General features: G+C 39.0%; 1 protein-coding gene across 2 annotated transcripts in view; it reads left to right on the top strand.

Moving 5' to 3' along the window:
* The window catches only part of GLRA3 (glycine receptor alpha 3), a 146,340-nt gene that overhangs the window by 121,164 nt on the left and 12,117 nt on the right, over nucleotides 1–13,059 (top strand). For both annotated transcript variants that reach the window (XM_038400909.2, XM_038400908.2), the window contains exons 7-8: nucleotides 3,668–3,882; nucleotides 7,813–7,959. In XM_038400909.2, the coding sequence (XP_038256837.1) occupies nucleotides 3,668–3,882; nucleotides 7,813–7,959 (362 nt within the window). The remainder of the gene's footprint in view (nucleotides 1–3,667; nucleotides 3,883–7,812; nucleotides 7,960–13,059) is intronic.

Here is a 13,059-nt window from a genome sequence, read left to right as displayed (position 1 = left end):
CCTGTCATTTCCAACAGATATGTTCCCAGTTTATAGGAAGAAATTCTTGTTATTAATCCCTAAGTGCATGACCTTGCACTTTGCACTATTCAATTTCTATTACTCCAGTTTACAAGATCATCCAGATCTTCTTGTATGATATTCCAGTCCTCCTCTACATTGGCAATACATCCCAACTTTCTGTCATCCACAATTTTTATTAGCACACTCCCACTTTTTGTGCCAAGGTTTATTTAAAAATGTTAAATAAAATTGGTTCCAAAACTGATCCCTGAGGAGCTCCACTAGTAACCTCCCTCCAATTTGACAATTCACCTGTCAGTATTACCCATTGTAGTCTCCCCTTTAACCAGTTCCTTATCCATCTTTCAATTCTCATGTTAATCCCCATCTTCTCCAATTTAACGGATATAGTTCTAAAAGGGAAATCATCAAATGCCTTACAGAAATCCAGGTAAATTAGATCTACTGCATTTCCTTTGTCTAAAAAGTCAGTTATCTTCTCAAAGAAGGAGATCAGGTTGGTCTGGCATGATCTACATTTTGTAAAACCATGTTGTATTTTATCCCAATTACTGTTCACCTTTATGTCCTCAACTACTTTCTTTTTTCAAAATTTGTCCAAAATCTTTAGTACAACAAATGAGGTCAAACTAACACACCTGTCATTTCCCAGATCACTTCCCCCACCCCTACCTCATCTTAAAAATATGAATTATATTAGCAATTCTCCAGTCATGAGGTATGATCTCTAAGTTTACAGATTTCATTAAAATCCTTGAAATTGGGCTTTCAATTTTGTGTGCAAATTCATTTAAGAAACTTGGATGGAGATTATCTCCTGTCCACCCGATGTAGTCCCATTAAATTGTTTGGAGTTTGATTTCCACCTCAGATGTGGTAATTTCTACCACCATATCCTTGTTACCATTAGCCACTGTGCTACTATCCCTAAGCTCTTCATTAACCTTATTAAAAACTGAGATAAAGTATCTGTTTAGGTGTTGAGCCATGCCTAGATTATCTTTAATCTCCACCCCATCCTCAGCGTTTAGCAGTCCAACTTCTTCTTTCCTTGATTCTTTCTTACTTATATGGCTATAGAACCTTTTCCTATTGGTTTTAATTCCCTTTGCAAGGTTCAACTCTGCTTGGCTTTTGGCAGTTCTCACTTTATCCCTACACTTTCTGACCCACACAGGTTTAGCCAGGTCCAGGCCCCAGCCCCTTTGTCCTTGTAATGAGCCCCATCCTTGCAGGCCTGCTTACTTTGTAACAGGGGGGGAAAGCAAAAATGCAAACAGAGAACAAGCTCCTCCTATGGTCAACAAAAAGGTCAGTGGCTCTGATCTTACTTCAGGGTGTTTGGGAAGCAGATTTACTGGAGCCCTGAACACCCAGGTAACCATGCCAGTCTCTCCCTACTGGGCTTGGTTCTGGGGTTCATTGGACTCCTTGGAGTTTTTGGGGGGCCCCTCTGGCATAGAGGTTCCTCCTCTGGCTAGTGCAAGAATCACTCCCTCCTGAGGGTTTCCCCCTTGTTGACTACAGCTTCATCCTTTTGAAGCCCTCCTCCTTACCAATCATGATTGGCAGGGCCAGAGAGGTGGGGCTATCTTAGCACACAGAGCATCCCTAGCCCCTACTCATCTTTTAATAAGAAATGAGATACCTAGGTCAAGATTGGAAAATGGACACAAAAGAAGGGAGTTGAGAGGAAAAAGGAAAATGAGGTTTCATATGGCATATGAAAACTGGGTGGGTTTTCTATCCAAAGAGGACCATCTGAGGAAAAAGCATGGGATTGCTGATTGGAGAAGACGACCAGGGGACTGTTAAGGAGTATTAAGTTCTCAGAGCAAAGGTCACAAGCATAGTTGTGCAGAACCTTCAAGACAAGGACGCAAAAGTTTAGAGCCAGTGCAGATATTCAAGTATGCGGATGGAAAGGTGAAACTGCTAAGTGAGATGACTTTATCTGCAGCATTTTGAATAGACTGGAGGGAGAGATGTGGGGTGAAATCTTGACCCACTGAAGTCAATGGCAAGATTCCCCATTTACTTCAGTCGCCCAGGATTTCACCAGTGGATCAGAGAGGCCAGAGAAGGGGCGGTTGAAAAAGTTGAAGCAACGCAAGGCATGTGCCAAGGTTTTATGGTAGGATTGGGCTGCTAGAGAAATCAGCAGTACTAGAGAATTCTCTTTAGGAGTCACAGATAGAGATTATGAGTGAAGCGAATGTTTGAGTTGGTAGCTATAAAACTCCTTAAGATTATTTTCTCTAGTTTTAAAATAGGATTTTTGCATTGAACAGTTGGGTTCCATCACCATAGTCTTACTTAAATCTGGACACTTGTGTTACTTCACAGAAATAAGGATTACTCTCCATGAAATTTACTACAAAAATCTACAGACAAGTGTAATGGCTTTATAACAAAGCAACCTTAAGGAAAAATAAACGATACACTTTACCAGCCATTTAATTTGTCCAGAAGTGGAGTATGTAAGAAATTTTAATTCAGCTTGGAAATTGATTTCTATATGCCAAATAACACTGTTTCAGTACAAAGTAATATAGGATGATACATGAATGTGATAATAAGCATGAGATTTTGTATAAATCCGTGTGTAAAAGTGGGTCAGAAAAAATAATTGGTATAACTTATTGCAAAATCAACATCTTCTGGAATAACTGCACACCTTTTAAATAATATTAATATAAATGCATCCATCCAAAATCCAGAATGATTAAAATGCATTCATTCAAATAATCACAGAGATCCATTGTGAAATATAATTTCTGCTGGCAATCAATAATATTGCCTTTAAATGCTAATATTTAGTAGAAACAAAAGGAATTACAAAAGGAGAACACCACAAGATCAGGAACAGTGACAAATTCTGGCATAGGAGCATTAGCATTAGCTGTTTTGTTTGGGGTTTTTTTGGTGGCAACAGTGACATTCCGCTTCCACGGGTGAATATATTTCCTGATCACTTTTAATCAAGTCAGTGGGAACTGCTGGGTTCTCAGCACTTTGGGGAAAAAACCCACGTATTCAGGTTCCTAAGGTCCAAATTGGAAGCTCCATTTTGAAAACCTTGGTAAATAGGTTTTCAAGTTAGAACATTTTGGAAAGGGGATGAGGCATACATAACTTGTCAGCAAGTCTAATTATTAACCCAAGGCCATCCTCATCCCACAGTTTTCGCTTTTAGGTTATGTTTGAGAAATAAAATTTAACTTAAAACTGAGCCATGGGATGGCACGTTTGATAGCACAGGAGAGCACAACATCCCTCTGCAGATGGCAATACCTCCAAATAGCAACTCAGATGGCAAAGCTTGGAAAATGACCTGTTGCTCATTATGACCATTATGGTTAATGTGATTGTTACTTTCAAAAGAAGCACAACTCTAGAGCAGCTTACTGAATTCTAAAAGCAGAGAAACTTTTTGGAAATTCAGTTTCTCTATCTCCAAAAAGATGTTCCAATGGTGATTGGAAAATTTATGTATGGTGAAAGATCAATCAAAACAATTGTAACGCCACTAGAAGACAAGTTAGTTGAACTGCTCATATAAATGTTTTATTTAGAATCTGCATTAATGACAAAAATAGCTTTCCTATTTTCCTGAAACTTTTTTTTTTTGGCTTACAATTAGGAAAGTTTACATGCATTGAAGTCCGATTCCATCTTGAAAGGCAAATGGGTTACTATCTCATTCAAATGTACATACCGAGTCTCCTGATTGTCATTCTCTCCTGGGTGTCGTTTTGGATCAATATGGATGCAGCACCAGCCAGAGTGGCTTTAGGTATAACAACTGTACTGACCATGACAACACAAAGTTCAGGTTCACGAGCATCACTTCCAAAGGTAGGCAAAAAACTGCTTTGCTTGTATTATACCAGAATCACTGTGTTAGTACAAATGATGATTCTATATGGCTGTCAGAGGCCTTCAATAACCTTTACAATATGTGTTCTTCTTATTAAGAAATACATTTGTTCATTAAGGATGAACAGAAGGGAGATAAACCACTTTGATCTGGGGGGTTTTTGGTTTTTGGTTTTTTAATTTTTCATTCAACAGAACACATTCTACTTCTTTACCAACTGATCTGTTGGGCCAAATTCTCAACTGGCTTAACTACATTGACTTCAGTGGTATAGATTTTGAACCTTTAAGAAAGTGTTATTCACTCCACTAGTGTTGCCCAGACTTTAATGTGTTGGTCTGTGATGAGTTTGTCCCTTTCCTGGTTGCAATATAAGCCAATGTATTTAGCAAATATTGAGACGATTGCAGCTTCACAGTCTGCTGTGAGTAAAAGGGAAGCATGTAGCTGTACTCTCACACAGAGAGACCAAATAAAAAATTATGACTTACAGAGTAACAATCTCTTTCAAGCTCCCCACCCTGGTTCTGGGGGCACAGTGAGTTAGTAAGCTCCTCCATGAAAAGAGAAATAGATGCATCTGGTCAGCTATTCTCATGGATCTAGGGCTCATCCTCAGACCACCCCTTCACCATCCTGTTACAGTGAGGAGTATTGCACAAGTATCACCACCAGAGTCACAATCTGACTGCCTGGCTGAGTAAGGGTGACAATCTAGCCCAAAGTGTTTTACAAAGCTGTCTGTCATCAGCATGGCTGAAATCCCCAGATAGATTTATGTTGACCATTTTTAAATTGCCTAAGTGTCATTACTTAAAAGTTTTCTTTTACAGGAAAGACTAATCAACCTGAACTCCCACTGAAGTTAATGGGAATAATGTAATATATTTGATGTTACCCCTCTTGTTTTTGTGTAAATATTATTCTCCTGGTTGTTGAAGCCAGTCCTTTTTTTCCTCTGATCAAAATAAATATGCCTTTGGTTGCAAAGAGAGCTTAGTGTCCCACAGTGTAGGGCCCTGCTGTATTAATTTTGATGGAATATATGGACCCAAAGAGCCAAAGGTGTGAACATGACCCTCTACTGTCCATATTAAACAGTTTTCACCAAAGGTTTGTGGTTTGATATAGAGACCTCAGCCAGTTAAGTACCATGGCAAACACTAATAAAAGGTTTAAAAGATTTTTAATAAAGATACAAAAAGAAAGGAAAAAAAAGTGAAAGCATTTAAAATGTAAACTATATAAGGAATACTTGTTCCCTTTCACAGTAGAGGATCTATAAATGGAAAATAAACCCTGTCTGACAGTCTTTTAGACTGTTTTAAGCTATCTTTCATCAACAGAAATTCATCCAACAAAAGATATTATTTCACCTACCTTGTCTCTCTTATCTCCTGGGACCAGCATGGCTACAACTAAACTGCAAACATACAGTCTTTTAGATGGTATTAAAGGTAGTAATAACTGTTCTTTTTTGGGGGGGACGGAAAAGTGGAGACAGGCTGGAGTTGTTATTAAAGTCCAATCCAGTCTTCTAGAAGACATAAGATAAACACACAAGAGTGGAGAGAAAAAAAACAAACAGTAATGATAGAAAATGCAGCTTCTGCCTTTGGTGTTGACTCTCACTTGCAACTTCTCTTCTGGAGAAACACAGGCATGGCACCCAATCTTATTAGCAACTCTGATACCTGGCAAACTTGTACCAGCATCAGGCTATTTGAGGCATTGTTTTTAAATGTTTCTTTGGTCACAGGCTCAGAGCAGTGTTGCAAAATATGCAGCTTTGGTAAGCTAAACCAGACTCTTATTAAACAGAAGGTAAAGGGATGGTATGAAAGACAGAAAATAAGGTAGGGAAGGAAAAGACACAGAAGTTTTGGGGAAGTGTAACAAAGTTTCACATCCCAAATGGTATTTGGAATTTAGCCATAGCTAGCGGACATGGCAATGTCATCTGGATCCCTCTCTCAGACCCGATCTGGTTAGGATATCTCAGGATCAGGACAGTGAAGGACCAATGCTATTACATTGGATCCCAGGGTTTCAGGAAATGGAGGGGGGTACCAGCCATCATGGTGAAGCTCACTCCTTCCTATTCTTCCATCTTTCAGTCAGCCAACATCCATCTTCAATTTCCACCCAAAATCTTCTCTTAAGGATCCCAAAAGGGAATAATGGGTAGAATAGCCCATCCTCATTGTTTTGTCTACCAGTAGGCCTAATTTCCCACACACCAATTTGGGTGTATTGGTTTCCAGACCCACATTTCTCTTATTTACATGATCTTAACACTGTCCTTGGGTTACATTAGTAGACCTTTTTGTTTGAACTAGGTCAGTCTGTTTCCCTTTTATGTCTTTCTCCATCTAGATTTATTGTTGTAAGTTATAGTAACACTTTATAAAAACTCTTACTTTCCCACAGTTATGCTCACAAATGGGGTAGGCCTAGAGTTGCTGCCTTTGACATGCAAAGAAACCAGCACCCATGCACCCCAAAAAGGGAAGCCTGACACAATCCCAACCTTCAACCACAAGGCAACTCCAAAATCCCTCCTCCACCCCCACAACAGTCACATAGTATCTAGAGAGAATACACTGGCTGACGCGTGTAGATAAGATTGAGAACAGCATACTTAAACTTCAGAAGTAGGAACACTGCAGCATCGTCAGCTGTACGCAAAACTAGATATCCGAGTGTATTGTGATAATGCAAATGTTTAGACCCACTTAAAAAAAAATGGGCAGATTAAATTATTTTTCTGGCAACTGGCAAATCCATTAAACAAGCCAGCCAAGCTGGTCAAATACCAGCCAGGTTGTAACCCTAGGTAGGCCAGCTAGGCTCCAGTTATTATAACAGCCCTATAATAGATACTTAGGAGATAAAAAACTAAAAGCTACAACAACTGGGAAAACAGTTACACTATATACACATGGGGGAAAAAAGAGAGAACAAATTATTATTATATCTGAGAAAACCATACATTTTAAATCACATATTTGGGGTCTGACTCTGGTAGGATTGAACATCAGAACCCTCACTAGCTTCAGTCAGATCAGGAGCAGGCCCTGGATTACGAAGTCAGATTGCGTTTGTGACCGTGCTCCACAGGAGAGGAGCAGCACATCAGGGAACAGGGCCAGTGTGCACTTCCTCAGTGCTAGCAAGAGTTACTACAGCCGAGGGGCTGTTTGAATGGACCCAGTGTCCAGAAGCTGGAAATGAGTGACAGGGGATGGATCACTTGATGATTACCTGTTCTGTTCATCTGGGGCACCTGGCATTGGCCACTGTTGGAAGACAGGATACTAGGCTAGATGGATCCTTGGTCTGACCCAGTGGGATCATTCTTATGTTCAATTTCAGCAGAGTTCTGCTTTATTACAACCTCTTCTTTCTCCAATACAGCCCCTAAATTTCATTAGCTTTAGGCTAATATGGCTAATTTAGGCTAATTTTCCCCTATGCCAGAAAAGCTTCTTGCTGGTCAATTTTAGCCACATGCCACCCCCTTTGTGCTCCTTGAGCAGATGTCAGCAGAAAATGGACCATACACATCCAGAAATTTAAAAATGTCATGATCTTTCTGCTTTTTCCTTTACATCATCAGGGTTTTGGTTAAAAGCAATGGATAGCAGATCATGAAGAAATGTTAATGAAGTACTAATCATTAGTGCAAAGATTTTCTCATAAACAGGCAAGAAATATATTTTTCCACAAAATTAAATTGTGAGGAATAAAGATTGAAGCTTTTGTCCTCTGTTATATAAGCAGCTTTCAGTGCTTCTTTAGTAAAAATAGCATGGTGGTCTGGGGACGCTAATTTATTTCCCCCTGGTATTATGAAATACTGAAATTCACATCTGTGTTTCTAATATTTTCAGTCTCTTTCTCCATAGGTTTCATATGTCAAAGCTATTGACATTTGGATGGCAGTATGCCTGCTCTTTGTATTTTCTGCACTTCTGGAGTATGCAGCTGTAAATTTTGTGTCAAGGCAGCATAAAGAGCTTCTGAGATTCCGCCGGAAGAGGAAGAAGAACAAGGTAAAAAAAAGTGCAACCTAGCAATACCTACATCTTTGAGACAGACAGATGGATTTGCACAAAAAAAAGGGCTTTGGTTGGTAAGGATGGCACTGCTTAAAATGGCTGTACAAATAAAATGGTAACAGGGTGAAATTTACCCTGGGCAGTGGATCAGTACAATAACTACACACCACACAAATCCTACTTAAATCCTCAAAAGAGGGATTAAGAGGATTTAAATTATGGGTGGGCCATGTGCAGGCCCCACTGTCCAGGGATGAATTTCACCATGTGAAAGAACAGTCAAAGTGCTCCATGATTGTGGGTGTTGCTGGCACACACAAAACTGCATGGAGATTTATTAAATATCATTTCTTAATTTGGCCCTAAGGACTTCTATTGAGCCCTAATGATATATCTGATCTAAATGCAGTTTTTGATCAAAGTTCACCTTTTATGAGTTTTGCTGCTTGTGGAAAGCACATTTTCTATTAAATTCAGCTAAGTCTTTTTTTCTTTATCATAGTATTTGAGCATCAGATTGTGCCACTTTGACTCATGTGGAGGTCACATCTTCAGGTGGTATAAATTGTCATACAACTATCAATTGACTTCAACACAGCTCTGATCTGCAGAGGATCTGTGCCCTCAGTTGAATCTATTAGGACTACTTGTGAAGTATGTTACTACTAATCACGAGTAGAGTTGGCACAATCTAGGCCCAAAGGTCAAATCCCGTAATGCCTCTCTTAACAAAGAGTAAATGTTGAGTAAAGACTTCCAGGATTTGGGCCACAGTACTCAACTATGTGAGTTAGACTTCCACTACTCATCGCAGATTATTTTTTAATAGGGGAAAATGGTGGAGACATTACTTTTTCCCCCAGCCATTCTTCAAGTACCTGATCTGTCTTCTATTGAAGTCAGTAAGAGTCTTTAATTGGCTTTTACAAGAGTTGGATGAGGCCATTATGTAGAATATTGCTGTGTATCAGATTTCAAACTGTATTAAAGGAGAGCATGTCAATTAGCTCAAGAGTCTTTCATTCCTGGAGACCTGGGCTCAAATTATTATTTAGGTCACAAGCAAAAAGTGATTTATCAGTTTATTCCCCTTATATTGCCAACATATTATAACTCTATTACACAATACACCATGCCTGGAGATTCCTGTGTGCAAGAACTAGCCCTACAATGGTAAGGTTTTGTAGGGAAGGATTGGCATTTACATAAAAAAACAGCTTGCAATGGCTTGTTCCAAGGCCATGCACTTTGTCCAGCATTTTCAAAAACTTCACTCACCTGAGGCCCAGTTCCTATATTTTATGTAACTATTTTCCAAGGGCAGATTTAGCCTTGTTCCATGGGTTCAACTGTATCTACAGCTATCATGAAACCAAGGGAGCCAAACCTGAGAGATTCTGCAAACCCATGCACCAGGTCATACCACCACTCACTTAAATTTGGCCTGGTCAAACCCACTGTCATGACGGAGGGGCAGCCAGGCCAAATATGAGTGGCATTGCAACTCCCCAAGAGAGAAGCCAACATTGTGGGGTTGGTGCAGGGTGGAGCAGGCTTATTCTCCAGTATCTCCCCACCCCTCCCTCTGCAATAGGGGATTCAGGTTGCAGGTGCCAGGGTGGAAAGTGCTGCTGTGGGTGGCTAATGCCCCCCTTGACTACAACTCAAATTCATGTCCAAGAAGATGCCTTCATAGAATCTGGTAGCTACCACTGCCCAATACTGGGCTTTCTCTGGTGGCCACTGAGGCTCAGGCCCACCAAGGGCTTTCAGGATCTGGCCCTGACTGAACATGAGGATGAAAGCGGGGGGAAATTGTATGTTGTGCTGACTAATAGAAAGTGCACTTCCCCCAGCCACACAGGAAGAAAGGCATTTTTGTGGCAGGTTATTTTTGAAATAATGGCAGCTCTCTGAAAGCAGTTTGAAATGTTAGTGGTGGGCCTGAGATGGATTACTGGGAAGAGTGCCAGTCAGTTAAACATTAAGGCATCATGGAGTATTAATAGTTATATTGCATGATCCCTTATGTGATGATTTTTTGATCCATTTCTGTTGCTTTCAACAGGTAGAAGCTTTTTCAAATATTGTAAATGCAAGGTTTACTCTGGATCTCAGGCATGCTAATTTCACTTAATTGATTTCAAATAGTGTCTTTTCACCACATGATCAAAATCAGAGTGAAAAACAGATTGGGTATTCTAAGCACAAGGGCACAAGCTAGTGAAATAATATATTTCCTTCCTCCTCTAGAATCAAACTAACTTTATTTACATCTCCAATTTTTTAAGCAAGACTTCAGCTTCCCCCAATACACCTCTTCAGCACTTAATCCAATTCAAAGGCCTTGGAGATGGACTCACAAGGTGCTGAACATTCTTGCCTGGTCCAGAAGACCACTTAAACATGTGCTAAACTTAAAGTACAAGCATAGTCTCATTGATATCTGTGCTTTGATGGATCAGACCACAATGCTCAGAGCCTTGCAGGTACAAGCCTTTGAAACTCAAACACCTCCTGGGCCTGATTTGCTTTCACACTGCTCCTACACCAGTCTAACGCCTTGAAATTACTTCTGCTACACACTGGTGTCAGTGAGCTCAAAGTGGGCTCAGAGGCTGCAATATAGGGACCAAATTCCAGAAGATATTCAGCCAAAACTGACATTTAAGTCAGTAAGAGGTATGTGCGCATATCCCAAGGCAGCACAGGGCAAAGAGTATAGTGACACCAATATGAACAAACTTTTAAAATATTTAGCATTAGATGAGGCAGACAAACTTATTTCAGCAATTTACATGAAATGACAATCTTCAATTTAATTGCATTCATACATACAGAGCAATTACAGAGAACAATCAATGCCACAGTAAAAAGTTCAAGTATTTTGTCATTTTAATTTTAGTTATTCTTAAAAATATTCCTACATTTTATTCATTGATTTCTCTAGCTACTCTATGCCTGGATTTCCTTGTTCTATGCATTGAACTGAAAATTACGTACATACTCTAATTGTTACACTTTAAAAGGTGGATGATTGAAAAAAAGCAAACATGTTAACCACTTTTGCTAAATATTACTCTGATGATTCTAATTTGTTTCTTTTTTTTTTTAAGAATCACTTGGTGTGTGCATTGTCTCCTTTTGTTGTGTTTTCGAGTTTACTTTTTTTGCTTTTTAAAGAATTTGTGTTTAATTTTAGTGGTGTGTAAACAAACAACCACAAATCTACTCATCCCCTTTTTAACCTCTGCTTACTGCATTTTTCCATCCCCAGAATTTGTTTCCTTTTTTTCTATTGAAGTCCATTTTTTTTCTACAAGGGAAGGCAGGCAGTTCTATTTGCAATTGACATTGATGCTTTTTGTGGCTGGTGAGCAGAGAATGCTATTGGTATTGCTATTATATCCAACTCCAGGGAAGTGGATTCCAAACCCATCTCTGGACTTAGTTCTGCTTGCAGGTCTGGAGACAATTCAGCCAATATCCCTTCTCTTACAGCCTTTCTTATCAGGCAGCTATAAAAATAACTTTAAACATTTATTCAAAGAACATTGCTCCTTGAGAAAACATTTGATTGATCACTAACATGGCTAACAAAAACCATTGAAATCTTCTGGATTAAAACAGAGTTAAACATTCTTTCGAACAAACATTATGAGTGTTCCATTACAATTTCTAAACATGAAATTTATGTGCAATTGTATTTAGTAAATTAATAAATGCACTTTAACGCTGTTATGCTGGTTTCCCCTATCACTTTCCCACTCAGCTACTTTAGCCAGTGATTATAAAGCTTTGTGTACATTTTTGACTCTTTTGGCAAAGGTTAACAATCACTGATTCTCAGGGATTAGATTTTGACTTCTTTTTTTAAGATGCATCCTATGAAGAAAACTTTTTCAGTGACCTTTATTTGACCAAGAAATCAGCAGGAGAATGAAGAGAAATTAAATACCAGGATAGGTGTTCAAAGAACCTGAAGGGACTTGCTTGACTTTAAATCCTCTCTTGTGACAATTTAGAGCTGCCATTCTGTTCCCTAGGTAGATTATAGAAGCAGAGTGTTTAGGGATGAAAAAGCCTTATAAATAATCCTGTCCATCTACAATCTTGGGACACTGACAGGCTTACAAGGATGGAACATTACCAGTTCCATAGGGTACAGAACCCCCTCTCCCCCGCCAACAAAATGACTTTCCATTTGTGGAATCAGTGTTCTCTATCCCCTACTTGATTTTTCTGGTTAGGGAAAGCATGTGGCCCAAAGCTTTGACTGTTTTAATTTTTTAATACTACAAATCTATAGTTTACTCTAAGAATGGTCTGCAACATTTTTCAAAATAAAATCTAGATGTAAAAATTGTTTTGACAAAAGAGAGAATCTGGACATTATTGTAATGATTTATATTGCGGTGGTTAGAACTGGTTGAAAAATTCAAAATTCATTTTTAATTAAAAAATGTTAATGACAATTTTCACAATTTATCAAATTTCCCATTTATCATCAACTAGCTCTAGTGGTTGTGCCCAGTCACAACCAGCTGCTGGTTGTGCTAGATGCATGGAAACATATATGAAAATGAAGTCCTTTCCTTGAAGGCCTTGCAGTCTAATTTTAGATCAATTGAAACAAGTGAGAGTGATGAACAAAAGGAGGAAGGGAGACAATTGTAATGGAGATAATTATTGCAGCTGTGTGATCTTACCTTTGGTTCCAAATTATTTAAAAGACGATTTTGTTTTTGAAGGCCCAATCCAACTCTCATGGGAAAGAACAGAAAAAGGCTACTGTTGACTTTTATTTGTGTGTGTATGTGTATGTGTATGTGTGTGTGTATGTGTATGTGTGTGTGTATGTGTATGTGTGTGTGTGTATTTATAGCCCAGTCTTACTTCCATTTGACCAAGTCATCTAAACCAACATGCCATGTATCCTAGTCATTGTTGCCATCCTGATAGATATCATAGCAGAAGTAGGATGTGAAGATGGATTTGAAGGAGTGGAAAATGGCCTTATGGATAGAATCCTGGAGAACGTTCCATGCATAAAACAGAAGCATGAAGAAAAGCACAGATGTTTGTGACAGAAAC

This window comes from Dermochelys coriacea, chromosome 4 (assembly GCF_009764565.3).
Source record: "Dermochelys coriacea isolate rDerCor1 chromosome 4, rDerCor1.pri.v4, whole genome shotgun sequence".
Lineage (NCBI taxonomy): Eukaryota > Metazoa > Chordata > Testudines > Dermochelyidae > Dermochelys > Dermochelys coriacea.
The sequence above is the reverse complement of the archived record's forward strand: the minus strand, read 5'-3'. Positions and strand labels throughout refer to the sequence as shown.